This window comes from Trichechus manatus, unplaced genomic scaffold (genome assembly GCF_000243295.1).
Source record: "Trichechus manatus latirostris isolate Lorelei unplaced genomic scaffold, TriManLat1.0 scaffold00039, whole genome shotgun sequence".
NCBI lineage: Eukaryota > Metazoa > Chordata > Mammalia > Sirenia > Trichechidae > Trichechus > Trichechus manatus.
In genome coordinates this window covers 3333481-3360117 of record NW_004443975.1, presented here as the reverse complement: position 1 = coordinate 3360117, position 26637 = coordinate 3333481, and the positions used below count along the sequence as shown (strand labels likewise).

The 26637-nt window shown below is 37.4% G+C and overlaps 1 protein-coding gene across 1 annotated transcript in view; it reads right to left on the bottom strand.

Moving 5' to 3' along the window:
• The window catches only part of EXO1 (exonuclease 1), a 41834-nt gene that overhangs the window by 4025 nt on the left and 11172 nt on the right, over positions 1-26637 (bottom strand). Inside the window, exons 5-12 of the mRNA XM_004375855.2 lie at positions 25885-26022; positions 24510-24722; positions 20316-20503; positions 19558-19654; positions 17287-17512; positions 9817-10057; positions 5247-5811; positions 1309-1410 (exon numbers count right to left, since the gene is read on the bottom strand). Coding sequence (XP_004375912.1) covers positions 1309-1410; positions 5247-5811; positions 9817-10057; positions 17287-17512; positions 19558-19654; positions 20316-20503; positions 24510-24722; positions 25885-26022 — 1770 coding nt within the window. The remainder of the gene's footprint in view (positions 1-1308; positions 1411-5246; positions 5812-9816; positions 10058-17286; positions 17513-19557; positions 19655-20315; positions 20504-24509; positions 24723-25884; positions 26023-26637) is intronic.

The window sequence follows — 26637 nt, the reverse complement described above, 5'->3', positions numbered from 1 at the left end:
TTTTCTTGGGAACTTTTTTGTTCTGTAAGCCTTCACCTGAAGTACAATTAAAAAAAAAAAAACAAAAAACTGGCTTATTATGAGGACATAGTTTCTAGAAAGCCTTTTGGGAATACCTAATCAAAGACTTAAATCAGACATGCCTTTGAACCGGTAATGTCACTACATTAAATTCATCTCTAGGAAATAAGAAGCCATACTCAAATATTTGGTCACAAGATTGTGGTTGCAATACTGTTTGCTATAGCAAAAATTTTAAAAGGTAAATGCCAAACATAAGGGAATTAGCTAAACCATACAATGGCATATTATATAGCCACTATAAGTAATTATGGAGCTCTGGTGGTGTTGTAGTTAAGAGCTCAGATGCTAACCAAAAGGTCAGCAGTTTGAATCCACCAGCCACTCCTTGGAAACCCTATGGGGTAGTTCTATGCTGTCCTACAGGGTCACTGTGAGTCAGAATCAACTTGACAGCAATAGGTTTTTGGTTTACAAGGAGTTATATAAGTACATGGGAAAAATTGTTAATATACACTGCAAAAGAAATGGCAGGTTTCGTAACTTAAACACCTACAATACAATCACACACAAACATGGTTCTAGAAGGTTTGAAAACGGTCGTTTTTGTGTAAGTAAGAATTAAAAAAAACCACCCAAACAAGTTGCTGTCGAGTTGATTCCGACTCGTGGAGGCCCCATGTGTGCCAGAGTAGAAGTGTGTTCTGCAGGATTTTTAATGGCTGATTTTTTGGAAGTAGATCGCCAGGCCTTTCTTCGAAGGAGCCTCTGGGTGTATTTGAACCACCATCCTTTCGGTTAGCAGCAAGCATGCTAACCATTCACACCACCCAGGGACTCCCATAAATAAGAATAAAGGTACAGGTAGTCCCCAGCTTACGATGGGGTTCCATTCCAACGATTCCATTGTAAGTTGGTTCAGACATAAGACAAATACCTCATTTTTTTAGTTTTCATTATTATTCCTTTTACTATCAGTATCTGTGTAAATCTGGTAGTGTTTAGAACAGTAAACCATAAAACTGAACATCTGTGAGTGAACATCTAAGAATGATAACATTAGCAAATCATGTGCTGCAACATATTACTAACGATAAGACGCACCCTGCCCCCCCCCCCCACTCCCCCGCAAACGGGCGGTTTAGGTGCGATTTGTCGTACTCGAATATGTCCTAAGTCTGGGACTACCTGTATTTTAATTTTGCTTATATTTCTCACTTTTTTTTAATCACAAGCAAGCATTATTTCTGAAATTAAAAGAACAATTTTTTAAAATAAACGTTTTACCTTGTTCCTTCGAAGCTTGTCTTTTTTTGAAAAATGAGATAAATGCAGCTTGGAGCTTTGATAATCTTGATTATCATGTGACTTAAAATTACAGTCAGATTCCTAGATGCCCCAGATTAAAAAAAAAAATTAGATTTTTACTCTGGAATGTTTATGACAACCAATATTCAACAAAAGGTAAAACAAGTAAAATTAGAAATTTCACAGAAAAGAACATACAAAAACATGAGAAAAACATTAGATGAATCAATACAAGAAAATGAATCTAATACGAAAAGGATGATGTTTGCCAGTGATTTCACTGAAGAGACAGGCAGATGTTTTAGCTGGAGAAGTAAATTGTACAAAACAAAGTACATTTTTAAAATCGAAGGCTTTTCTGAACTGTTTTAGGCATCTGTCAAAAAGCTAACTCAGATAAAACAAGAGTCTCCTGCTGTAAGACTACTGCTTTACTCAAGCTTGGCTAATAGTCTTCATAAATTACTAACTTTAACTAGTACAGTACTTCTCTTCTTTTAATTGTGCAAAATGTTTGACAGTAAAGAGAAAAAAAAGGCATCTGCTTTGAAGTAGTGTTGCACATTTAACTTCAGCAAAGACTTTAAGACCCACTCCCAGCCCCCAGTCCCACAATGTAGACTTTTCTAGAGATGAACAGTTTTCTCATTAGCTGGATTCCCATGTTTAAGTCCATTAAAAAAGGACAATGAAAGGAAATCCGGAAGACTTTACATTTCTGCATTTTTTCTAAGAAAGTTTTTTTATTTTTATTAATATTTATCTTAGGATTCTACACAATGTTCCACCCCATTGCCATCGAGTCGATTCCAACTCGTAGCGACCCTGCAGGACAGAGTAGAACTGCCCCACAGGGCTTCCAAGGCTGTAAGCTTTCCAGAAGCAGACGGCCACATCTTTCTCCTGTGGCGCGGCTGGTGGGCTACCGACCTTTCAGTTAGCAGCCAAGGGCTTAACCACTGCGCCCCATGGCTCCTTACATAATATTATCTATTTTGAAAACAACCCAATATTGAAAAATACATCATTAACTTATATTATAACTTGTATAGAAACTTTAATATCCCTTGTTGTTGGCTAATAGTAGTGGTAACTCTGGGCTAAACAATTTAAAATAAAGGTCTTAACAAAGATCCTAAGATGAATTCACTTCCCATACGGTCAGTGAAAGGAGCTCTGGCGGCACAGTGCTTAAGAGATCCACTGATAATGAAAAGGTTGGTGGTTCGAACCTACCAGCCCCTACCAGGCCTGGCAATTTGCTCCCATAAGGATTACAGCATAGGAAACCCTATGGGGTAGTTCTACTCTGTGACATGGGGTCACTATGAGTTGGAATGGACTCGATGTCACTCAGTAACAACAACAGGGTCAGTGAACTCAATGCACACAGAATCTATGGTTGTTGCTTCTTTTCAGTAAACTACTGATGGACAGCTCCAGTATAGAAAAATTTTCTTCAGAACAATTTAATGAAAATCGATATCCAAAGTGAAGCCTGAATGGCACTTTGGCTTTCTGAAACGTTTTCTGAATCAAAGAAAGATTACATAGTTCTTTATGTTAACTCTTGGCATCCAATTCTTTGAGACCTAACAATTCATCTATCCTAATGGGAGTCTACTACTTCTGGTGGCAAGAGAGATGACTTAGTGACTAATACCTAGTTTTGTTCTGTGTGCATTTGAGGGGTGGGGAGCTTCAGGCTTCCCTATCTGATTAGTACAAACAAATAGTTCAGAAGTGTGGAGAGCTCTGGTCAGCATGATCACCCCTCAGCCTGTGAGATGATAAGTAAGTCTTCTCAGTAAAAATACGGCTAAAGGCTTACAACATAAGTGGATCAAAACGATGCAAGCTTAGCGGACTTAAAAGTATCCCCATGAATAGATGGTAATGTTTTTATGAAAGATGTTCAAGTGACTGCAACTGTGGAGGTACTCAAATAGCACCAAGAAAAATACAGTATAAAGTGAAAATGAAAAAGACATTAAAACTGAGGTTAATAATAAAAGAAACTGAGTCTTCTAGATTAGTATCGACAGTACTCAGTATAGCAGATAAACTAAAGGCAAAGCAGGGCAAAGGGGAAAAAATAGCAAAAGCCTCAAAAGGAGCTAAGTTTGGCTTGGCACACTCTTAGGAACTTAAAAAACGCCACCTGGGGCAGATTTTGGATTCAAATACATAAATTGATTTCAGGTTTCTCCTAATGAAAACAATTTGTTTCTACGTATTACCTTGGCGTTATTTTTCAATTTTGAGTCCAAATCAAGTTTCCTTTGGGAACCTGAATCGAATATTTTCTTTTTGATGAACACAAGCTATACTGATTTATTAGATGCTATCCAATATCCAGGATTATCAGATACAAAAATTCTGTCAAATATTACTGTGGCTGTAATTATTCTTACAGCTTGGTAATTACAGTTGGTAAAGATAAATGAAGTATATTATATCGATAAATTTGAGAGAACTCAGATTTAAAGAAAGCTATTATGCCATCATGTCATTTTTAAATACAGTAAAACCTGCGAAAGTTGGAACCAGTGTAAGGCAGTGTTATGGATTGAATTGTGTCCCCCAAAAATATGTGTCAACCTGGCTAGGCCATGATTCCCTTATTGTGTGGTTTCTACCATTTTGTGATCTGATGTGATTATCCTATGTGTTGTACATCCTAACCTCTATGATGTTAATGAGGCAGGATTAGAGGCAGTTATGTTAACAAGGCAGGACTCAATCTGCAGGATTATGTTGTATCTTGAGTCAATCTCTTTTGAGAGAATCGAGCAGAGAGGAGAGGGACCTCACTACCACCAAGCAAGTGGAGCTGACGTGGTGTGCATCCTTTTGACCTGAGGTCCCTGCGCTGAGAAGCTCCTAGACCAGGGGAAAACTGATGACAAGGACTTTCCCCCAGAGCTGACAGAGAAGCCTTCCCCTGGAGCTGGAGCCCTGAATTTGGATTTGTAGCCTCCTAAACTGTGAGAGAATAAATTTCTGTTTATCAAAGCCATCAACTTGTGGTATTTCTGTTATAGCAGCACTAGATAACTTAGGCAGAAACGTGTTAGAAAAGGAAAACTCAAATCTTTTCCACTAAAACGAACGATAGAAAAGTGGTAAGAATGTACCCTGTCAAAGGCAAAAAACTTGTGAGACCTGGAAAAACAAGGCAGTCCCATTAAGTTTCAGCTCTCACAGGTTTCACTGTTTAATGTCACTGAATCTTATAACCAGTACTTATTTGGAGTTTTGATTTTATGTAAGTCAGAATAAAAGATACTTTAATCAAAAAAACAAAAACAAAAACAAACAAACAAAAAAAACTCATTGCCATTGAGTTGATTTTCACAGTGACCCTTTAGATATACGAAAAAAATGGATAGGATGCTTTTGTTAATTTAAAACAGAATAACATAAAATCGTTCGTATTATTATTTTGTTTTGTTATAAAGGGAAAGCTTAGCAAGAATATTTCTTTAAAGTACTAAAAGCTAAGACAATTAAACCATCACAGTAAAAGGGCCATTTCTTTATAAGATCTCAAATGTTACTGAATTCAAGAATACATTAAGGATTTAAATATTACATGTATAATAATTTTTCATTTCATAGCTTATCATTCTGCTTAGCTCCTAACTGTTCAGAACTTGAGACAACTATTGATGGAAGCAGAGTGATTCAGGAGGTATATACCTATATTGAATGTACAAGAGTTTCAAACATAAAAGGTACAGAGACATCCTTCAAATGAATAAAATGGGAACTTTGTACATTACAGGATCTACATCAAACAATTAAGACAGCCAATTCCTTCCAAAATTTAGGCAAAATTCCCTCAATTATCTTGTTAACACCTTATTTTCTCTTACATACGAATTTGAACATAAAGGCTTCATAATTTGACTTACCTCTGAATCTGAATCCTTACTAGAAGGTTGAGAAAGTTTTGATGCATTCAAATCATGCGTTGATAATTCTATGCTTTCCTGGGACTGTGAAGACTGTCCCACTTCATGTAAGGGATGAGATTCATCACCTGACTCACCACTCTTTGACGGAGATACAGCAGCCATCTTACTTTTCTCAGACAGAGAGGTGGGAGAATCACTGTCTCTACGGAACTGCTGCAGTGCTGTGCTTGGAGAGGGGCTAGGAGTTCTTGAAAAATCTCCAAGACTTCCAGACCAACTAAAACAACTTCTTAGAGTCCCCAGGGTGGGTGGTGAGATGGTCCTTGTGAATTTGTTGGTCTTTAAAGCCTGAGACTCTTCATCAGCAAACACAGATACATCATCATCTGGAATCTGATCACTTGAATCATGTGCTCTGTCTGTATCGGCCAGCTTCTCGCCTTCGAGACAATCGGATTCTTTTAGATGCGTCTCTTCATCTGTGACAGCACTTTCATCTAAAGGCTGGATGTTTTCTTTCTTTGATACGCAGTCAGCAGAATCCAGAGAATTGCAAAAAAACCTGAGACAACAGAAATATAGATAAGTATTTCAGAGTTTTCTCACAAGGGCATCAAGATTCAAAATGGAATAATGGTCCAGTTTCTTTAAAAAGAAAAGTCTCATAAGTACATATTTTTCATAAACAAAGGCAATACAGGTCTTGAGCGTCAACGTTTAAGTTCTGATCATGCCAACATTCACACATTTGAACATTATTCATACAATCAATTTGTAGACAGGACTATCTATAGGGTCACTATGAGACAGAATCGATTCGATGGCAACGGGTTTGGTTTTTGGTTATCTAGAAGTGCTGCTGCCAAGACATTCCTTTTCCTTGTACAACAAAATAAAGGTGCCTTTCCTGTTCTCCCATCTCAGTCTCTTGTTTATTGGCCAATACGAGTCATACCAAGCAAGAACCTGGGGTTTCCACTCAGGAACAGAAGCAGTTATTTATACACATACGCATTTGAAGCTTGTGTGTTTTACCTATACTTAATCATTATATAATGTTCATTCCCCAAACCCTTTTAACTCCCAAACAGAATATAAGCCACTTGAGGCAGGTACTGTTTCTTATGTCTTTGTATCCTCCACAGTATCTAGGATGGTGACTGACACATGGCTGGTAGTGAAATATTTGAACAGATAAGAAAATATGCAACAGAAAGGGCTATTTATTTATAACTCTTGTCTCATATTTATAGCAAGAAAGAAATTAGCCATTTAATTCTTAGTTTTATTGCTAGTATCAGAGCATGTGGGACCTTTTAGTAGCCCAGTACACTAATGCTACTACTAGCTTGTTACATACCCGATAAACTTCTACACTATTTTAAATATTGAGGTTAAAACTTTCAAACCAGCTATAAAATTCTGTATTATAAAGAGGTATTACTTTTTTCAGTTTATCAGCTTTAAAAAAAAATCACTTAAAAACATTTCAATACAAATGTCAGAAAGATCAGTATCACTATTAGCAAGGTTTATTCCAGGAGTATTTAGGTTTAAAAAAAAAGGCTTAGATTACATGATCAGATAAAAATGAAAGTTAAAGAGAATTTACTTTCCTAATAATACACATTAGTTCAATCCAAGATGATAAACAGAAAATTTACTAAACACTAAAAGCAAAAACCAGAGTCATTGCCGCCAAGTCGATATTAAAGAGTAAAAGTCCCCTCTGTCCTTTCATCAAACTCCCCAGATACGTTTTGTGGGTACAGGGTAAGAAGCAATACATGGAAGGGAAGGCCTTACTAAGCTTTTCACTGAACAGAAACCATTAGCTCCTAGACCCAATCATATAACTGATTTTTAAATAAACAGTAATCTCTCTCATGCTCATACTCATTTCTTTTTAGAGGCCAAACATTCTTCCATGTATTATTTCATGGGAAAAGAGAAGTTATAATGACAATGCCCAGGGTCATAAAATTAATCAGCTAGAGAACAGAATTCAAACCCAGAACTCTTCCAATTTGATGGCTCCTCCTTTGCAATGAGTCTATAGTATTACTTAACTGATTAACTGGTATGTTTCTAAAATAAGTATCCATACAATAAAGATGGAAAACCACTTCCAAAAAAACAAACAAAAAAAAGATGGGGACAATTTTTCGCATATTTAACAGCTCCTTTTAGTTGCATTATATTAAAAAAGAATGAGGTGGTAATGCATACCTGAATATATGTCAGCGGCCAAGCACTGTACTGAGTGCCTGATATACATAAGTCTATTAATCTTCACAACAGCCTTCTGTGTCTGCTCATCCACATTTTACAGATAAAGAAACAGGTTCAGGAAAGTTAAATAGCGTGTGAAAGATCACTCAGCTAATAAGATGACAGAGCAGAATTCAAATCCAGGTCGACAAGATCATGTGCTGTTTTCACTCCACATCGCTTCTGACCAGGAACTTCTCCTATCACCAGTACTACCTGTATGACTCTGGGAAAGTTTCTTAACCTCTCAGAGCCTCAATCTCTTAACCCCCCAAATAGAGAAAATAACACCAAACCTGTATATCTCAAATACTGTTGTGAGAAATAAGGGAATATGTAAAAGAACTTTGAAAACTAGCTAAGAAAACTAATTTAATAATATTTAGTTATTATTAGATGTTGCCATATAACCCAGGCCAGAAAATTTTAAGTCAAACACTTACTCCCAATTATTATTTCAAAGGAAGCTGATGGAGAAAAAATGTACTTCCTGCAGCCATGTCTTCATATACTCTCTGAACAATTTACTAGTGATGTATCTAGGTAAGCTACCTAAAGCAGCTGGGTATAGCCTTACACTTGGGATATTTTATCAAGCTCTTAACCACTGCGCCACCAGAGCTCCCTGTAAAGATTACAGCCTTGGAAACCCTATGGGGTTAAGAACTTGACTGCCAACCAAGAGGTCTGCAATTCAAATCTACCAGTTGCTCCCTGGAATCCCTATGGGGCAGTTCTCCTCTGTCTTATAGGGTCACTATGATTTGGAATCGACTTGATTATGGGTTTTTTTGGAAATCTTTATGGAAGCAGACTGCCACATCTTTCTCCCGTGGAGTGGCTGTTGGGTTAGTTCACAGCCTAGCTGCTTAACCACTTGTGCCGCCAGGGCTCCTTGTGTTGTGAATGCTTCTTAGAAAAGACTTGATGGGAAAACGGTTTGAAACGTCACCTAAAGTGAGGCTTAGAGTTTCAGTGGTTCATTCATTCATGCCCATTCCCATTATCATGGTGAGACAAAACTTAGCTGCAGACTGATTTATTAAACTTGAAACATATACATACAAATCCATTCTAAGTCTTCTAGAGGAATATAGGGCTGGTAAGTGTTCTTTTTCTTAGAGTTACTCTATCATGCCTGAATAACTTCTGACACTTAATATCCCTGTTTCACATGGTGGCATCGCTATCCAAAGACAATAAAATAATTGCTATTTATTGCATGTTTATCATGTCAGGCACTGTTTTAGGCACTTAACTTATAGTAACTAAATTTAATCCTTTCAACAACCCTGAGGCTGTTACAATGATTATCCTCATTTTTTAAAATGAGGAAATTGAAGCACCTAGAAGTTAACTTGCCCAAGTCAAGCATCTAATGAGTGGACAGGACAGCATTCAAATCCACATGGCCTGACTCAAGTCCAAATTGTCAACTGCTAAGTTATACTGACTCATCAACATCTCATCATTGCTCGCCTGGACTATGGCAACAGCCACTTTTGGGCCTCTCAAATCCATTCATCACAGGGCACTCAGAGTTGTCCATCTAAAACAGCAATCTAATCATAACTCTCCCCTGATTAAAACCCTCTAAACATTTTCCATCACCTCTAAAGAAAAGACTCAAAGTTTCTCAGCTCGGCATACAAGCTTACCATGAACTCACCTCCAGCTTATTTCTGCTCGCTCATCATTTACCTTTCCCCAACTCGCACTGTGGCAGTAATGATAATAATAGCAACGATCAACAGCAAGTAGTGTCCCCCACACCCATGCCTTTGGTCAAGCTGTTTGACTCTACTGAGAAGGTGCTTGGCTCTGTTCTTTGTCTGCTTCACCCCATTAGTCACTTAAACCTAAGTAGCAGCATCTGACACTCTTCTCTCTCACCCTCTGTAACCACTGCCCTGGCATCAGACGCCCCTTTAAGCCCTTGAAACACCTTATGTATACTTGTATCACTGCATTCACCACACTATATCAAAATATTTTGTTTATGTACCTAACTTGCCTAAGTAGACTATGAGCTTCTCAAGAACAGAGACTATGTCTTTCTCATTTTTGTGACCATAGCACCTAGTATTGGGTTTTCAATTAATATTAGAACTCTGAAGTCATTCGCATTTGAATATATTTCTAAAAATACTTTGCAAAATTGTATTTAGCTCTCAAAGAGACTAAAAAAGTTGACACCCAACCCACTAGATTCATTGTTTATTCAAGATAATTAAAATAAACATCAGTATAGTACATAATACAACAGACAAACAACATCCTGTATATATGACTATACCTGCTTCTGGTCCCTGGAACCACAACTGCACCATTTTCTTCATTTTTTCTCTGTAAAAATGCTGCAAATTTATTTCTTGTCCTAGGCGGAGTGCTTTTTTTCCCAGCAGTTCCATCTATCAGGTCAGGCATGGACACTTCAGAAGAGTTCAGTGATTTATCACCTTCACAGTTATCTTTCCTGGTCTTCTTTGTACATGAAAGAGAATACTGACTCAATAGATCATCTTCTGACAGCTCTTCTAAATAAAAACAAAATTATCTGTAAATCTTCGTTTCATTCGTAGCTGGAGATTTTGTCTGAACGTCACAGTTTATAATCTATGGTTCTAAAAATGATTTATTATTTTTTTAATTATGCTCCACAAGAGGAAATACGAGGATGATTCAAACTGCCTCAATTGTGTTTTAGAATTACACATATTAGTTAAGATTTAATGTCAATTATTTGCACAATTTTATGACATAATCCAAACCAAATCTTCAGGGCATAATCAATTAATTCTATATGGCTTTTATATTTACTCATTATACTAAGGTTTTAGTTTTGAATGTAAAAAAATTTTTTTAGAGGCAACTTACATGTAAATGTATAATTAATTTAAAAAATGTTCCCCAAAGCAGCAGCTATACAAACCATCTACGTGTTAGTTTTGAAGTATATGTGATTGTTGTGTTGTCAAAAGTAATTTGTGCTCTAGTGCTGATCCTCCACTACCTAGCTATGGGGTCCTAGAAGACTGCTGTGTGTTAAATGCAATCTGTGGTATTAGAAAGAATCTAAACACTATAGAATACACACAGTTAAAGCCTGAGATAGACGAGGACATAGAGAAGGGATAGCTTTAAATTAGTTCAACCAATTCTCAGAATCCAAATAGCTCCCATTCCATGGAGGTTAAGTACACACTACCAGTAACTAGTTGTTGTAGAGTGGACCCTGACTCACGGTCACCTTGTGTGTGTCAGAGTAGAACTATGCTCCACATTGTTTTTAATCACTGATTTTTGGGAAGTAGATCGCCAGCTCTCTTCCAAGGAGCCTCTGGGCGGACTTGAACCACCAACCTTTCAGTTACCAGCTGAGGGCATTAACCATTTACATTACCCAGGGACTCCTAAGTGCACACTACTCTGAACTTTAAGAAGCCAGTAAGATGGTCAAGGTATCAGAATATAGAGACAAGAAGATGATGCTACAGATTTTTAAAATGCTAGACTTCTAAAAAGCTATAGATCAGTAAACTTGATTTTGATCCCTGGCAAAAGTCTAAATCTGTTTATTATATAGAGAACTGTGAGCCTTTAGAGAAGAAAAAAGCATTCTAGGATTCCCAGCAAGACTTCAGCAAGAACAAGCCACACCAGACTAACCTCATTTTCTTTTTGTGATAAGGTTGTTAGCCTAGCTACTCAGGGGAGTTCCACACATCTAGCATATCTTGAATTCAGCAAGATATGTCAGTGCCACTCATATTATCCTAGTGGACAGTGTAGAGAAAGCTCTACTGTGTATCAGTTACATGGATTTGCAGCAAGTTGAACGGCCCACAAAGACTGCTGGCGACTGGTAGTCTGAAACGAGGTCTGTCTCTAGGGTAGTGCTCTGGATTGCTGTACTTGCTCTGATTCAGCTAAACACATTTTTACCACAATGTTAAGACACAGGGAGCCGTGCTATGGAAAGTTCTCAAATTTCCTGGTGACATAGTTATCTATAAGGAGCCCTGGTGGTGCAGAGGTTAAGTGCTCAGCTGCTAATTGAAAGGTTGGTAGTTTGAACCCACCAGCCACTCCTCAGAAGATGCAGTAGTCTGCTTCTGTACAGATTCAAAGAAGAAAAAACAAAAATAGGCAGAACAATGGACTAAAATGAGTAAGATTACCTCGATAGGGATAACGTAACTCACATTTAAAAAATATAATTGTACCTGGCTTAACAGCAACTCATAAACCCCGGTGGTGTAGTGGTTAAGAGCTATGACTGCTAACCAAAAGGTCGGCAGTACGAACCCACCAGGCCCTCCTTGGAAACCCTACAGGGAAGTTCTACTATGTCCTATAGGGTCGCTATAAGTCGGAATCAACTTGACAACAATGGGGAGGCGTGGTCAACATGGTGGAGTAGTTAGACGCTTCTTATATCCCTCTTACAACAAAGATCTGGAAAAACAAGTGATACGATTCTATGTGAACATCTGGCAGCCCTGAACAAGGCAAGGTTAAGAAATCCATCTGAGTCGTACCGGAGAGGAAGATTGTTTAAAAGAGGTGAGGAGGGCTACAGCCATGGCGGTGAAACTGCAAAGCCACAACCATGCCGGTCCGCGGTGAAGCAGGCAAACAGCTATACTGTGCACGCGCTTGGGAAGCAGTTTCCACATTGAGAGAGACCCGGCAGCAGAGATTCTGCTTGGACACTCCGAACCAGTAAAGCGCAGCTCCCAAGAGGCTAGGATAGGAACATGCGTGCACCCTTTCGCAGCAATTAAAAAAAAAAAAAGCCCATTTGGGAAAAACCTCTCTCCCTTTTACCTCCTCCCTCTGCACTCTGCACCGGATTTGGGAAAAACCTCTCTCCTTTTTACCTCCTCCCTCCACGCTCTGCACCGGATTTGGGGAAAACCCCTCTCCCTTTCACCTCCTCCCTCCACGCTCTGCACTGGGAGTCCGCTGGGCTGGAAGTAGATCCCAAAAGGCGCCCTGACCCATTCTCCTGGCCTTGGAGAGGGAACAAATAAGCTGCTGGCTCCCCTAGGCTAGGAACACAGGGTCGGCACAGCTCCTTTGCTGGCCACAGAAATCAGGGGTCTGCAGGCACGGAGTGCCTTACACCCCTGTATAGACTTGTGGGGACTGATCTCAACAGCGTTAGCCCTCACTGCTACAGTACAACAGGGCAAACATCTGAAGTTTAACTTCAACTGCTTCAGCTGTGATTTGGGAGATTTGTGACCCTCGAAACAGCCCTGCCCCTCAAGTAGGCACTTTTATCGATCTGCAGCAGGGTCTTGAGGACTGGTGGTAGCTCCTAAAGTGCCTAGTCACCTGCTACAGAAGTTCAAGAAAAGGTGGTGCCCTCGAGTCTTTACAGCCAACAGAGTGGGGTGCTCTTAGCCCGGCTGCAAAACTGACCTACCTACTCACCCTAGAGAATAGGGACACGCTTTCCTTTCAGACTCTCAGGGGCAGCCGTCAGCCCCCTGCCTGGCTCAGCGTGTGATCGCCTACCACAGTCAGAGTCCAGTGCCTGCACCAATCACCCATGCCTCTCTAGGACTTGGGGTGAGAGCCTGCATCACACACTTGGTGACCAACTGCCTGAACACCCGAGCTGATCCCATATAGGAAAATTTTACGGACTCCTGTGTGCACATACTTAGTTTCAGAACTAACTACCTGGTGACAGGACATTAGAGATCAAAAGCTGTCAAAAATCAAACCAGTGCACACAAGCAGCCTATTTGGGCATATCAAAACAAAACAAAATAAGAAGCTAGGTCTCACTAAGGAAACACAAAATAAAATTATAATTATTGATGGCTTGGAGACAAGTCAATATCAAGTCACATAAAGAGGCAGTCCATGATGGCTTCAGCAAGCTCCCAAAATAAAGAATCAATAAATTCTCTGGAGGAAGAGAACTTCTTGGAATTACCAGAGGCAGAATACAAAAGATTAGTATACAGAACTCTTCTAGAAATAAGAAAGGAAATTCAACAGAAGGCAGAAATAGCCAGGGAACATACAGACACAGTAGTGGCAGAACTTAAATTATTCAAGAACATAATGCCAAATTTAATAGGCTGCAAGAATCCATAGAGAGACAGCAAACAGAAATCCAGAAGATTAACAATAAAATTTCAGAATTAGACAACTCAATAGAAAGTCATAGGAGGAGAACTGAGGCAGTAGAAGTTAGAATTAGTGACATTGAAGATAAAGCTCTTGACGCCAACTTATTTGAGGAAAAATCAGATGAAAGAATTAAAAAGAATGAAGAAACTCTAAGAGTCATGTGGGACTCTATCAAGAGAAATAACCTACGAGTAATTGGAGTACCAGAACGGGGGGGATAACAGAAAATACAGAGAAAATTATTGAAGATTTATTGACAGAAAACTTCCCTGATATCATGAAAGATGAGAAGATATCTATGCAAGATGCTCATCAAACCCCACATAAGGTAGATCCCAAAAGAAGGTCACCAAGACATATTATAATCAAACTTACCAAAACCAAAGATAAAGAGAGAATTTTAAGAGCAGCTAGGGATAAAAGGAAAGTCATCTACAAAGGACAGTCAATTAGAATAAGCTCGGACTACTCAGCAGAAACCATGCAGGCTAGAAGGCAATGGGATGACATATTTAAAGCCTTGAAGAAAAATAACTGTCAGCCAAGAGTTATATATCCAGCAAAACTGTCTCTTAAATATGATGGCGGAATTAGGGCATTTCCAGATAAACAGAAGTTCAGGGAATTTGCAAAAACAAACCAAAATTACAAGAAATACTAAAGGGAGTCCTACGGTTAGATAATCAATAACACCAGCTAACAACGCAAGACTAGAACACAGGACAGAGCAACCAGATATTGACTCAGATACGGAAATCAAAATTACATCAAAGCTAAAACATTGAAAATAGGGAAACAGATATCAATATATAAAAAAAAAGGATAATATTAAAACAAAAAAAGAGGGACTTAAAAAAGAGAGACATTGATTTTCTATATGGAGGGGAAGTTAAGGTGATATAAAGTAATAAAAGACTGGTATAAACTTAGAAAATTAGGGGTAAATATTAAGGTAACCACAAAGGAATCTAACAATCCTACAAATCAAAATAAAAAAGTAGAAAAACATAAAGACCCAGCAAACACAAAATCTACAACAAAGAAAAAGATGAAAAAAAAAAAAAATACATAAAGAAAAACAACTCAGCACAGAAAATTGAGGAGAACAAAGAAACTGTGAACAACACACAAAAAGAGATATCAGGATGACAGCACCAAACTCATACCTCTCAATAATTACGCTGAATGTAAACGGACTTAATGCACCAATAAAGAGATGGAGAATGGCAGATTGGATAAAAAAGCATGATCCATCTATATGCTGCCTACAAGAGACACACCTTAGACTTAAAGACACAAACAGGCTAAAACTCAAAGGATGGAAAAAAATATATCAAGCAAACAACACTCAAAAAAGAGCAGGAGTGGCAATATTAATCTCTGACAAAATAGACTTTAAAGTAAAATCCACCACAAAAGATAAGGAAGGGCACTATATAATGATTAAAGGGTCAATACACCAGGAGGACATAACTATAATAAATACTTATGCACCCAACAACAGGGTTCCAAAATACATAAAACAAACTCCAACAGCTCTGAAGAGAGGGATAGACAGCTCCACAATAGTAGTAGGAGACTTCAACATGCCACTTTCGGTGAAGGACAGAACATCCAGAAAGAAGCTCAACAAAGACACAGAAGAGCTAAATGATACAATCAACTTGACAACAATGGGTTTTCGTTTTTTTTTTGTTAACAGCAACTGGCAAACTTTGATTATAAACTAAGTAAAAGCCAGCAAAATGACAAGATTGCTAATAAACACTAACACAATTTTAGTTTGCAACGATTAAAGCATAGTCTCTGGATGAAAGACTGAGATAGTGCCACAATTCTAAATATTTACTGCAGTCTGTGGTAACAAGACCACATCTCAACAATCTTATTCACTGTAATAGTTACACAATTATTAAAAAAAACTGGTTTATATGCAAAGCACAACCTGGACAGATAAGGGATATTTAGCATGGAAAAGAAGAAATTTAGGAGGGTCATAATGGCTGCTTTATCTATATATAAAGGGCTGCCACATAAAAGTGGGGTTAATCCTACTCTGTTTTTTGGTTTTGTTTTTCTGTTTGTGTGTGTACCTAGGAGACAAAATTCACTGGTAAGTGAAAAGTTTTAAGAAAGCAGACATAGTCTGACATGAGAACTTGGTGATAATGAGCTCTCTACATAAAAAGAATAGGCTGTCTTGATAGCAGAAGGGAAGGAACTAAAATGTACAGTATACTATGTTCCAAGTGATTCTATAATTATCTTATATAACATACACAAAAACTTGTGAAACAGGCAAAATCATTCCTATATCAGATGAAGAAACAATGGTTCAGGGACGTTATCATGAAAAAGATTTAGGTTCATAGGAATCAGGACATTCTTGTCAAGCAGGTATAATGTTTACCTAAATTTAAAAAATAAAGCATAAACTAAAAGTTCACAAACGGCTTTGTTTGGTTTCTTTTGTTAGCTTTTCATTCATATAGATGTCTGAGGGAGAGAAGTAAGTGAGAAGGAACAGATACTGTAAAATTATTCTTTCCACTTCTAAACATCTTTTACGGTGAAAAAAAGTCATACCTTGTCCTAATACCTAGTTTTCCATTTTAGCACTTCTGTTCAATACTGTACTTGAGGTTCTAGTGGCAAGAAAAAGAAATAAAAGGCATCTAGATTGGAAAAGGAGAAGTAACACTGTCTTTATTTACAGATGACATGGTGGTCTACAGAGAAAATTGTAGGGAATCTACAAGAGTTACTAGAACAAGTGAATTTAGCAAGGTGAAAGAATATAAGGTCAATATACAACATATAAAACTAATTGTATTTCTATATACTAGCAAAAAACAATTAGGAATCAAAATAAATATATATCACTTACAATAGTATAAAAACATGAAATACCTAGGGATAAATGTAACGATAGATATGCAAGACCTGTGCAATGAAAACTACAGAGTATTTCTGAAGACTTAAATGAAAGTACACTTAAGTAAGTGGATGAGAAAACTTAATATTGTTAAGATGTCAGTTCTACCCAAATTGATCTAAAGATTCAACTAAATCCCAATCAAAATGCAGCAGGATTTTTTAGTAAAAATTGTCAAGTTGATTTTAAAATGTATATGAAAATGCAAAGAACATAGAATAGCCAAAAAAAGTTTTAAAAAGAACAAACTAAGGGGACTCACAGTACCTGATTTTGAGATTTACTATCAAGCTACAGTAGTTGAGACACTGTGGCTTTATAAAGGTATAGGCAAAGAGATCAATGGTACAGAATAACAGACTCCAGAAATAGATGCACATTATTTATGGTCAACTGATTTTTGGCAAATATGCCAAGGCAATTCAACGGGAAAAGGATAATCTTTTTAACAAATGATACTAAAACAACTGGATTACCATATACAAAAGTGAACCTTGAACCTTACCTCACACCATGTAAAAAATTAATTTGAAATGAATCATAGGTCTAAAAGTAAGAGCTAAAACTAAAGAGTTCTAGAAGAAAACACAGAAGAAAATCTTAGTGACCTTGGGTTTGGCACAGATTTCTTAGATGTGACCAATACTCACTAGTATTTCACAAAAACAAAATACATACCACTTCTTGGTCTTTTTATAACAGATAACTTCTTTGGAAGATTTAACATTTTAGTACTAATCACTTGTTCAATGCCCACAGTACTTGGATTTTCCTTCAATGGTGTAGCCTTTGAAACAATATCCAGCTCAAGTCCAGGACAATAATTCCTATGCCAAATGCTATTCACATTAGATGACTTTTGACATGTTTTGTCATTCCAACTATGACTTCTTGATTTGGCAGGCTAAAACAGTAAAAGAAAAAAACGTTACTTGAAGAGGAAAACAGTCCATTTATTTGCCTTTGTATCAACATAAATTTTAAGTACAGTAGCCCCGCCATCCACAGTTTCAGTTACCCACGGTCACCCCAGGTATGTTGATGAGTACGTAGCATGATGAAATCTCATGCTGTCCTGCTCCATCATTCACATAACTTTTATTACAATATATTGTTAAAATTGTTCTTTGTTATTAGTTATTGTTGTTCCTCTATTACTGTGCCTAATTTATAAATTAAACTTCATCATAGGTATGTATGCATAGGACAAATCATAGAATATATAGGGTTTGGTACTACCTTGGTTTCAGGCATCCATGGGAGGTCTTGGCACATATCCCCCCCGTGGATGAGGGGGGACTACTGTAAATATATTAAACCAAAACCCACTGCTGTCAAGTTGATTCAAATACATTAAATTACCCCTAAAAAGATTAGTTTTTAATGAAATACCGTATGTTCATGCAAATAACCAACACCTTCTACTTTGCCAAACTTGCCCCCCTTTGCGAGGTATTTTTATAAGTGCTCTATGCTAATTTTTTTTACAGAAACATGTAAAAAATTGGTACAATGGCGCTTTATGAAAATACCTCGTGAGGGGAGGGGGTGGTTGGCAAACAAAGTAGAAGGTGCTGGTTATTTGCATAAAAATAAGGTATCTGTCCTATAATAAGATTTTCCACTTTGCTGGTCATACACTTTCCCATTAAGTGTGTCATCATGCAGTCCTAGGTCTGTTTCTCTTCTAATGAGGGTCAAAAAACCTTGTTAGCTCATTTCTAAGAAATAAAAAAATAAATCTTCCTAAGATGAGCAGAGCAAGAAAAGAGACTGGAACTGAAGAAATGTGACCAGAAGAAAAACCATATTTTTATAATTTGGGCATTATTTCAATACAGAATATTAATTAGCTTAATAGTTACCTGGCAGTAAGCCTCTAAATAATCATTTATGTACCCTTTACATGCACCTGAAAGTTAAAACGATAAGATTATGTATTTAAAGTAACCAACTATCCCATCTCTAGGAATTGGTTGAGTTCAAACCAAATCAATCAAAGACACAAAATACTACAGTAAAATTAGCAAAAGCTGGAATGTGTGTGAGGTGGAAATATGCCAGAGAAGGAAAACTCAAATATTTTCCACTAATAGGGACGGATAGAAAAGTGTTAAGACTGAACCCTGTCAGAGGCGGAAAACTTGCGAGACCCGGAAAAACAAGGCTGTCTCGTCGAGTTCCGGCTCTCACAGGTCTCACTGTAGTTTCTGTCAGACCTGTACGTGCTACCGTCACTGGTGGATAATACAGAGAAACAGAAGGCTACTCTTTGGGCTACACTGAGTCTTGCATAAAACTTTCTCTGAGAAAGTGCTTATTGCCAGTTAATATTGGTAAGCAATCATTTTTAAAGGTCATTGTAAGTTATTCACAATTACAATGTATGATTTGCTAAGAGGATGTCAACGACACACTAATAGAGCAGGATAGCTAAAGTACCAAAAAATGTTGGTACGTGGGGCATGAATCCTACCTGACAAAAATCTCACCTGAACTTGGAATGTAATCTTTCACTTAAAGTAAGGATAAGATAAACAAACAAGGTGACACTTACTGAGAATTAACAAGAAAGGTAATTAAGAATAATTGAGGGAACGGGTATAAAATAAAAAAACAGTGTGAGCAGTATACGGCTCACGGCATTAGATCCCCGTTGATTGTTTTTTGAAAAAAGAGAAATTGGTGAGTAGAAAACCAGACTGAAAATAAATTTTAGATAAATGGAAGGAATTCAGTGGTTTTGTGTAAAATTAATACTTCCTATAGAAAATTTCCCTATGAGAAAGATCTGACCAGGATTTGGGCTCATGGAGGATTGCTATTTTAGTAATCCATAACATCCTTGTTCGTAGCTCACATATTCAATATGACCGCCTTTAATTAATGACAGGCCCTGGCACAGATCTTAAATGCGCTGTTTAATAAACACAGTCATTAAAAAGTTACCGTAGCAGTGTCTGGATTGTAGTCATCGATCTGCTCAAAAGTATTTATGTCTTTATTTCCAAGTGCTATTTGAAGAGCTACAGAATCATCAACATACCTAAGTTAGTAAGATTAAGGAAAAATGCCTTTATTAACAGCCAAACAAAATGATACTGTATTAAGACAGAAAAATATTTTCTACAGAAAATCTTCAAGTTTATAACTTAAGTGGATCTTACTCACTTTATACTATCAGCATTACCAAAACCACAGGCATAGTTGATTAGTCCCTATTTGCCACTGCAGGAGTTGGCTGTTTTCTGAAGCAAAGTCCCAAATCATCACTTACTGCCTTTCAAGGAGGTGGAAAGTCACAACTCAGTGACTCCGAATTCTGATCAGCCTGGGTAGGCATGGCCAGTGGCTGTGGAAAAGCATCCTCTCCTGGTGCACACATACCCAGAAAGCTCTTCCTGCTAAATCAAGATCACTTGTCACAAGGGGTTCTCTCAAGAGGCCCCTTTGGAATGTGTGCTGTAAGGGATAAACCCCATGCAGGGTTTCTGTCAAGTCAATCTAACGATAATTAGCATACTCTAACCAATGATCCTCGGGTTTGGAAACAAAAAGCTGCTCTAAATTTTCAGTAGCATGTTAATTAAAATGAACAAAATGTAGATTTTATTACAGAAAAATGAAAGCAAAAAACAATATGCAAGCTTTTCACTCAATGTCTCACTAAAAAATATCACCATAAAAATATGGTTCAGAAAGGATACCATCCAGCATAGCTTAGTGTTTCAGGATCAATGTCATCTTCATAGGCATTGAGAGGAACGAGTTTCCTTTTGATGGGATCAAAAACCAGCTGATAAAGGAAGGTATTGTTGGCTCGAATAAAGCCTTTGATGTAATCCTCTGGTACTGTTATGTTCATCTTGAGATAATGCCCAATTTTCTTGATAACCTAGCAATGGATGCAAAAGAATACTTATGAGTTATCTGTAACTGAAGAATAGGGAACCTATTATCCTCAAGATAGATCAATTTAGAGGAATATTAGAGGAAAATGAGGAGGGACAGAAAAAATCAATTGCTTTCATTTCTATTAAAAAACCCTACCAGCAAACATAACCATGTTATATCACTTAAACATTTAAATCTCTATAATTAATATTTTCTTTGGTTTTTCTATTATTAAGCCAAAGAATCTAAAGCTCAGTTATACATCAAGTGCATGTTCCTAAGTGTTAACTTTAAGACACTTTATTCTCCCTCCAAGTCTCATCCACGCAGAAAGCAAAAAACAACATACAAAATCTAAGAATTAAACAAAGCAAACATTCTTAGATATTTTTAAAACTAAGTCAACATCTAACTTCTGTTAGTCATGGGTAGTTAAGCTGGAAAGGGTCCAAAATGTTACATATCAAATTCACAGATGAGGAAGTAAACACTCAGAAAACTGATGTGATCCTAGGGTCACAAGCTAGTTACGACAGGTTGCTCTATTCCCAGCTCTGCCCCTCTCCCACTCTAGAGATCTTTTCATTGTATTACAATACTCTTATGCCTGAGCATTCGTGCTTTGTATTCTCGGAAATAGAAAATGGGATTTCTGCTTTGAAAACCATAAAGGCATTTGGAGAACTACTGAAAGAGGAAAAATTAGCTTCTTTGATGTCTTTTTTTTTTTTAAGGTAAAGACATCAGAGAAACTTTAGATCAATGATGTATGGTGTTTTAGGAGTGTACAGGAGTTTTCCAGAGGCTACATGACACATAATATTAGACTGAATGTGGAAGTAGATATAAGAATCCAGCTGCTTTCTGTCAAGCTACATAAAAGATATTTGCAAAAATGTAAAACAATGTCTCTCCTCAAAAATTTTATGTTTTAGAGAATAGCTATTTTTAATAAAAACATGCTATTTGTGTTAATGCATAATGGGTTTATTACAGCTAATTTTAAGTGAATTAATAACTATTTAAATTCTTCCTGTATTCATTTCTGATTTGATAAATATCGACAGCTATAAACCACATAAACAAAAATTATTGCCACAAAGAGCTTTTAGGAGCACAAAGGAATCCTAACACAAGGATGCCCTTTATCACCACTCTTATTCAACACTGTGCTTGAGGTCCTAGCCAGAGCAATTAGGCTAGAAAAAGAAAAAAAGGGCATCCAAATTGGTAAGGATGAAGTGGAAGTATCTCTATTTGCAGATGATATAATCTTATACACAGAAAACCCCAAAGCATCCACAAGAAAACTACTGGAACTAATAGGAGATTTCAGCAAAGTATCAGGATACAAGATAAACATACAAAAATCAGTTGGATTCCTCTACACCAACAAAGAAAACTTCGAAGACAAAATCACCAAATCAATACCATTTATAATAGCCCCCCAAAAGACAAAATACTTAGGAATAAACCTAACCAGAGACATAAAAGACCTATAAAAAGAAAACTATAAGACACTACTGCAAGAAACCAAAGGAGACCTACACAAGTGGAAAAACATACCTTGCTCATGGATAGGAAGACTCAACATTGTGAAAATGTCTATTCTACCCAAAGTGTTCTACAGATACAATGCAATGTCGATCCAAATTCCAATGGCATTTTTTAATGATGGAGAAACAAATCACCAACTTCATACTCGGATAAGTAAAGCACTATTGAAGAAGAACAAAGTGGGAGGCCTCAGACTACCTGATTTTAGAACCTATTATACAGCCACCAGTAGTCAAAACAGCCTGGTACTGGTACAACAACAGATACATAGACCAACGGAACAGAATTGAGAATCTAGACATAAATTCATCTATCTATGAGCAACTGATATTTGACAAAGGCCCAGAGTCCACTAATTGGGGAAAAGACAGTCTCTTTAACAAATGGTGCTGGCATAATTGGATATCCATCAGCAAAAAAATGAAACAAGAGCCATACCTCACACTATGGACAAAAGCTAACTCAAAATGGATCAAAGACCTAAATATCAACTCTAAAATGATAAAGATCATGGAAGAAAAAATAGGGACAATGCTAGGAGCCCTAATACACAGCATAAACAGAATACAAAATACTACTAACAATGCATAAATACCAGAAGAGAAACTAGATAACTGGGAGCTCCTAAAAATCAAACACTTATGCTCATCGAAAGACTTCACCAAAAGAGTAAAAAGACAACCTACACACTGGGAAAAAATTTTTGGCTACGACAAATCCAATAAGCACCTAATTGCTAAAATCTACAAGATACTGCAAAACCTCAACAACAAAAAGACAAATAACCTAGTTAAAAAATGGGTAAAGGATATGAACAGGCACTTCACCAAAGAAGACATTCAAGCAGCTAACAGACACATGCGGAAATGCTCACAATCATTAGCCTTTAGAGAAATGCAAATCAAAACTATAATGAGATACCATCTCACCCCAACAAGTCTAGCATTAATCCAAAAAACACAAAATAATAAATGTTGGAGAGGTTGTGGAGGGATTGGAACACTTACACACTGCTGGTGGGAATGTAAAATGGTACAACCACTTTGAAAATTGATTTGGTGCTTCCTTAAAAAAAGCTAGAAATAGATACGATCCAGCAATCCCACTCCCTGGAATATATCCTAGAGAAATAAGAACCATCATGCGAATAGATTTTGTGCACACCCAGGTTCACTGCAGTACTGTTCACAATAGCAAAAAGATGGAAACAACCTAGATGCCCATCAGTGGATGAATGGATAAACAAATTATGGTATATTCACATAATGGAATACTATGCAACGATAAAGAACAATGATGAATCCACGAAACATCTCATAACATGGATGGATCTGGAAGGCATTTTGTCGAGTGAAATTAGACAGTTGCAAAAGGACAAATATTATATAAGACCACTGTTATGAGGACTCAAGAAAAGGTTTAAACACAGAAGAAAACACTCTTTGATGGTTACGAGGGTGGGGAGGGAGGGAGAAGGGTATTCATTAACTAGATAGTAGACAAGAATTATCTCAGTGAAGGGAAGGACAACACACAGTACAGGGGAAGTCAGCACAACTGGACTAAACCAAAGCTAAGAAGTTTCCTGAGTACAACCAAACACTACGAGGGACAGAGTAGCAGGGGCGGGGCTCTGGGGACCATGGTTTCGGGGGACATCTAGGTCAACTGGCATAATAAAGTTTATCAAGAAGATGTTCTGCATCCCACTTTGGTGAGTGGCATCTGGGGTCTTAAAAGCCAGCGAGCAGCCATCTAAGATGCATCAATTGGTCCCAACTCAGCGGGAGCAAAGGAGAATGAAGAACACCAAAGAAACAAGGAAAATATTAGCCCAAGAGACAGAAAGGGCTACATAAACCACAGACTCCATTAGCCTGAGACTAGAAGGAGTAGATGATGCTTGGCTGCCACCAATGACCGCCCTGACAGAGAACACAACAGAGAGTCCCTGGCGGAGCAGGAGAAAAGTGGAGTGCAGAACTCAAGTTCTAGTAAAAAGACCAGACTTAATGGTCTGACTGAGACTGGAGGGACCCTGGAGACATGGCCCCTGAACTCTCTGTTAGCTCAGATCTGAAACCATTCCCAAAGCCAACTCTTCAGAAAAATATTAGACTAGACTATAAGACATAAAATGATATTCGTGAAGAGAGTGCTTCTTAGCTCAAGTAGATACATGAGACTAAATGGGCAGCTCCTGTCCAGAGGTGAGATGAGAAGGCAAAAAGGGACAGGAGCTGGTTGAATAGACACAGGAAATCTGGGGCAGAAAGGAGGAGTGTGCTGTCACATTATAGCGAGAGCAACTAGGGTCACATAACAATGTGTGTATAAATTTTTGTATGAGAAACTAACTTCAACTATAAACTTTCACTTAAAGCACAATAAAAAAAGAAAAAAAGAAATGCTTCAGAAATTGAATATAAAATTTGGTAAAGCACTCTTACCTTTACAATATCTGGATTATTAGCTAATCTTAGCAGTTTGCATGCCTTTGCTAATCCTATACCACGTAGTGATGAGAGATAGTCACAGCCGGAGAGGATGCACATATAACGGAACTTCTCTTCTGTGAACACATCTCCAAGCTGTCTGCACATTCCCAGACGAGCCTGATCAATTTCTAGTCCATTTCCCAGCTGGTCCATTTTTAAAATAACCTTCAAAAGGAAGGAAAATTGTCAATACCTGAATGGCCATTTCTTATTTTTCATTATCGAATTCACTGTAATAATTAAAAAAAAAAATGTCCTTGTTCTTCATCATTAACACTGAGATATAGGTAAGCAGGCTTATTATTACCAACTTTGCAAATAAATTAAATTGAAGTATAAGATACGACTCAACAAAGTTATACAGTCAGTCAGAAGACAGGACTAAAAATTCGACTCTCCTGACTCTGGTACAAGCAATGCCCTCTCTGCAAGTCTCTTCTTCATACCTACATCCAGGGTTGTCATGACAATCAAACAGTGATGCATACAAAAAGTTTTTTCTCCTTACCTTCCACCTTTACACTTTTAAAGTAATCCTTTCTCTTACTATTAAAATAATACATGTTCATTGTAGAAAATTTGGAAAACATAGAAATTCAGGAGGAAGAAAACCCAAATTGACCATAATTCTTCACGTAACACTGTTACCCAGCAATAACTTTTTGATATAGCTCATTCTAGTAGAGCCCTGGTGGCATAGTGATTAAGAGAACAGCTGCCAACCAAAAGGTCAGCAGTTCAAATCCACCAGCTGCTCCTTGGACACCCTATGGGGCAGTTCTACTCTGTCCTATAGGGTCGCTATGAGTCAGAACTGACTCAACGGCACCTAACAACAACAGCAGCCATCTATGAAAGTGCAGCTAATGTAAATATACATATTAACAATAACATCATCCTATAGTTTTATATCTTAATTTCCCTCCATTAATTTACCGTTTTCCATTAGTTTCATTCATAACTCTAAATAACTGCACAGCATCCGATTATTGGATAAATTAGTTAATTACCTAACCTCACTGAAAATTGTAAAGCATATAAGTTACCGTCATTAAAAAGACTAATAGCTACATTCTCTTAAAAGTTTTGGAAAGAGCAACAACAAAACCCTCCCACCTTAAGGACTTACTCTGAAAACGTGCCCTGATTATACTAGATGTCAAGCAACAAAACCTTTCTTTTTATTCTAAATAATTATCAACATTGTAAAAGCAGATGTCAAATAAAATAAATAGCATAATTATTCCTGGAGAAAAACTTTTAGTTCCTTGAATTACACTGCTTCCATCTACATAGAGAAGTAACACGTGTAGTTGCAGTCAAGTACCTTCTTACAGCCAAAGGCTAGGAGATCAGAGTCCTCTGTGATTATAGCTTGTACAATGCCAGCTTTGTTAAGATAGGCCAACTGCGCATCAGCTTCATATGGAGCCACCAGACAGTCTACTCCCTGCGACCGAGCAGCCTGTAAGAGGATCGCTGTGAATATCTACTACAGCACCTGGTTAGCATTAAACAGCCTCCTGTCTCTAACCTATTTTATTACTAGTCTCAACATGTAATATCATTTTCAGAAATCATTTCCTCTGAAACACAGTTTTTCTACTTTTAGTCCTAGTATATGCTGAACTGATACTAATCATATAAGCACTGAGAAATCTAAAAAAATTAATTTACGAATTTGGAGAAAAGGAATATTGCTACACACTCAAGAGGAGAAAAAACTACAAGGTACAAACCTTAATTATTTTGAATTACACAAAGTGTGCATCTTAAGAATGGTTATGTTCCACAAGCATATAAGACAGCCATCTGGAGCTTTCAATATATTTTCCCCATAAAGATAATAGGTTTGTCTGTCTGGCTTTTATAAAAGTCTATCTGACTTACTATAATACATGAAGCATAACACTGTGCTGATAAAACTGTAAAATCTAACCACTATATTTAAACCAACTCACTAGAGGAAGATACTTTTAAAAACACTCCCTACCATATCCCTTGTCTCAAAATCCAGGCAATTGGAACAAAACCTTCTTTGTTCCAAATCAGGGTCATGGCTCCCAGGCCTGCGGCAGAG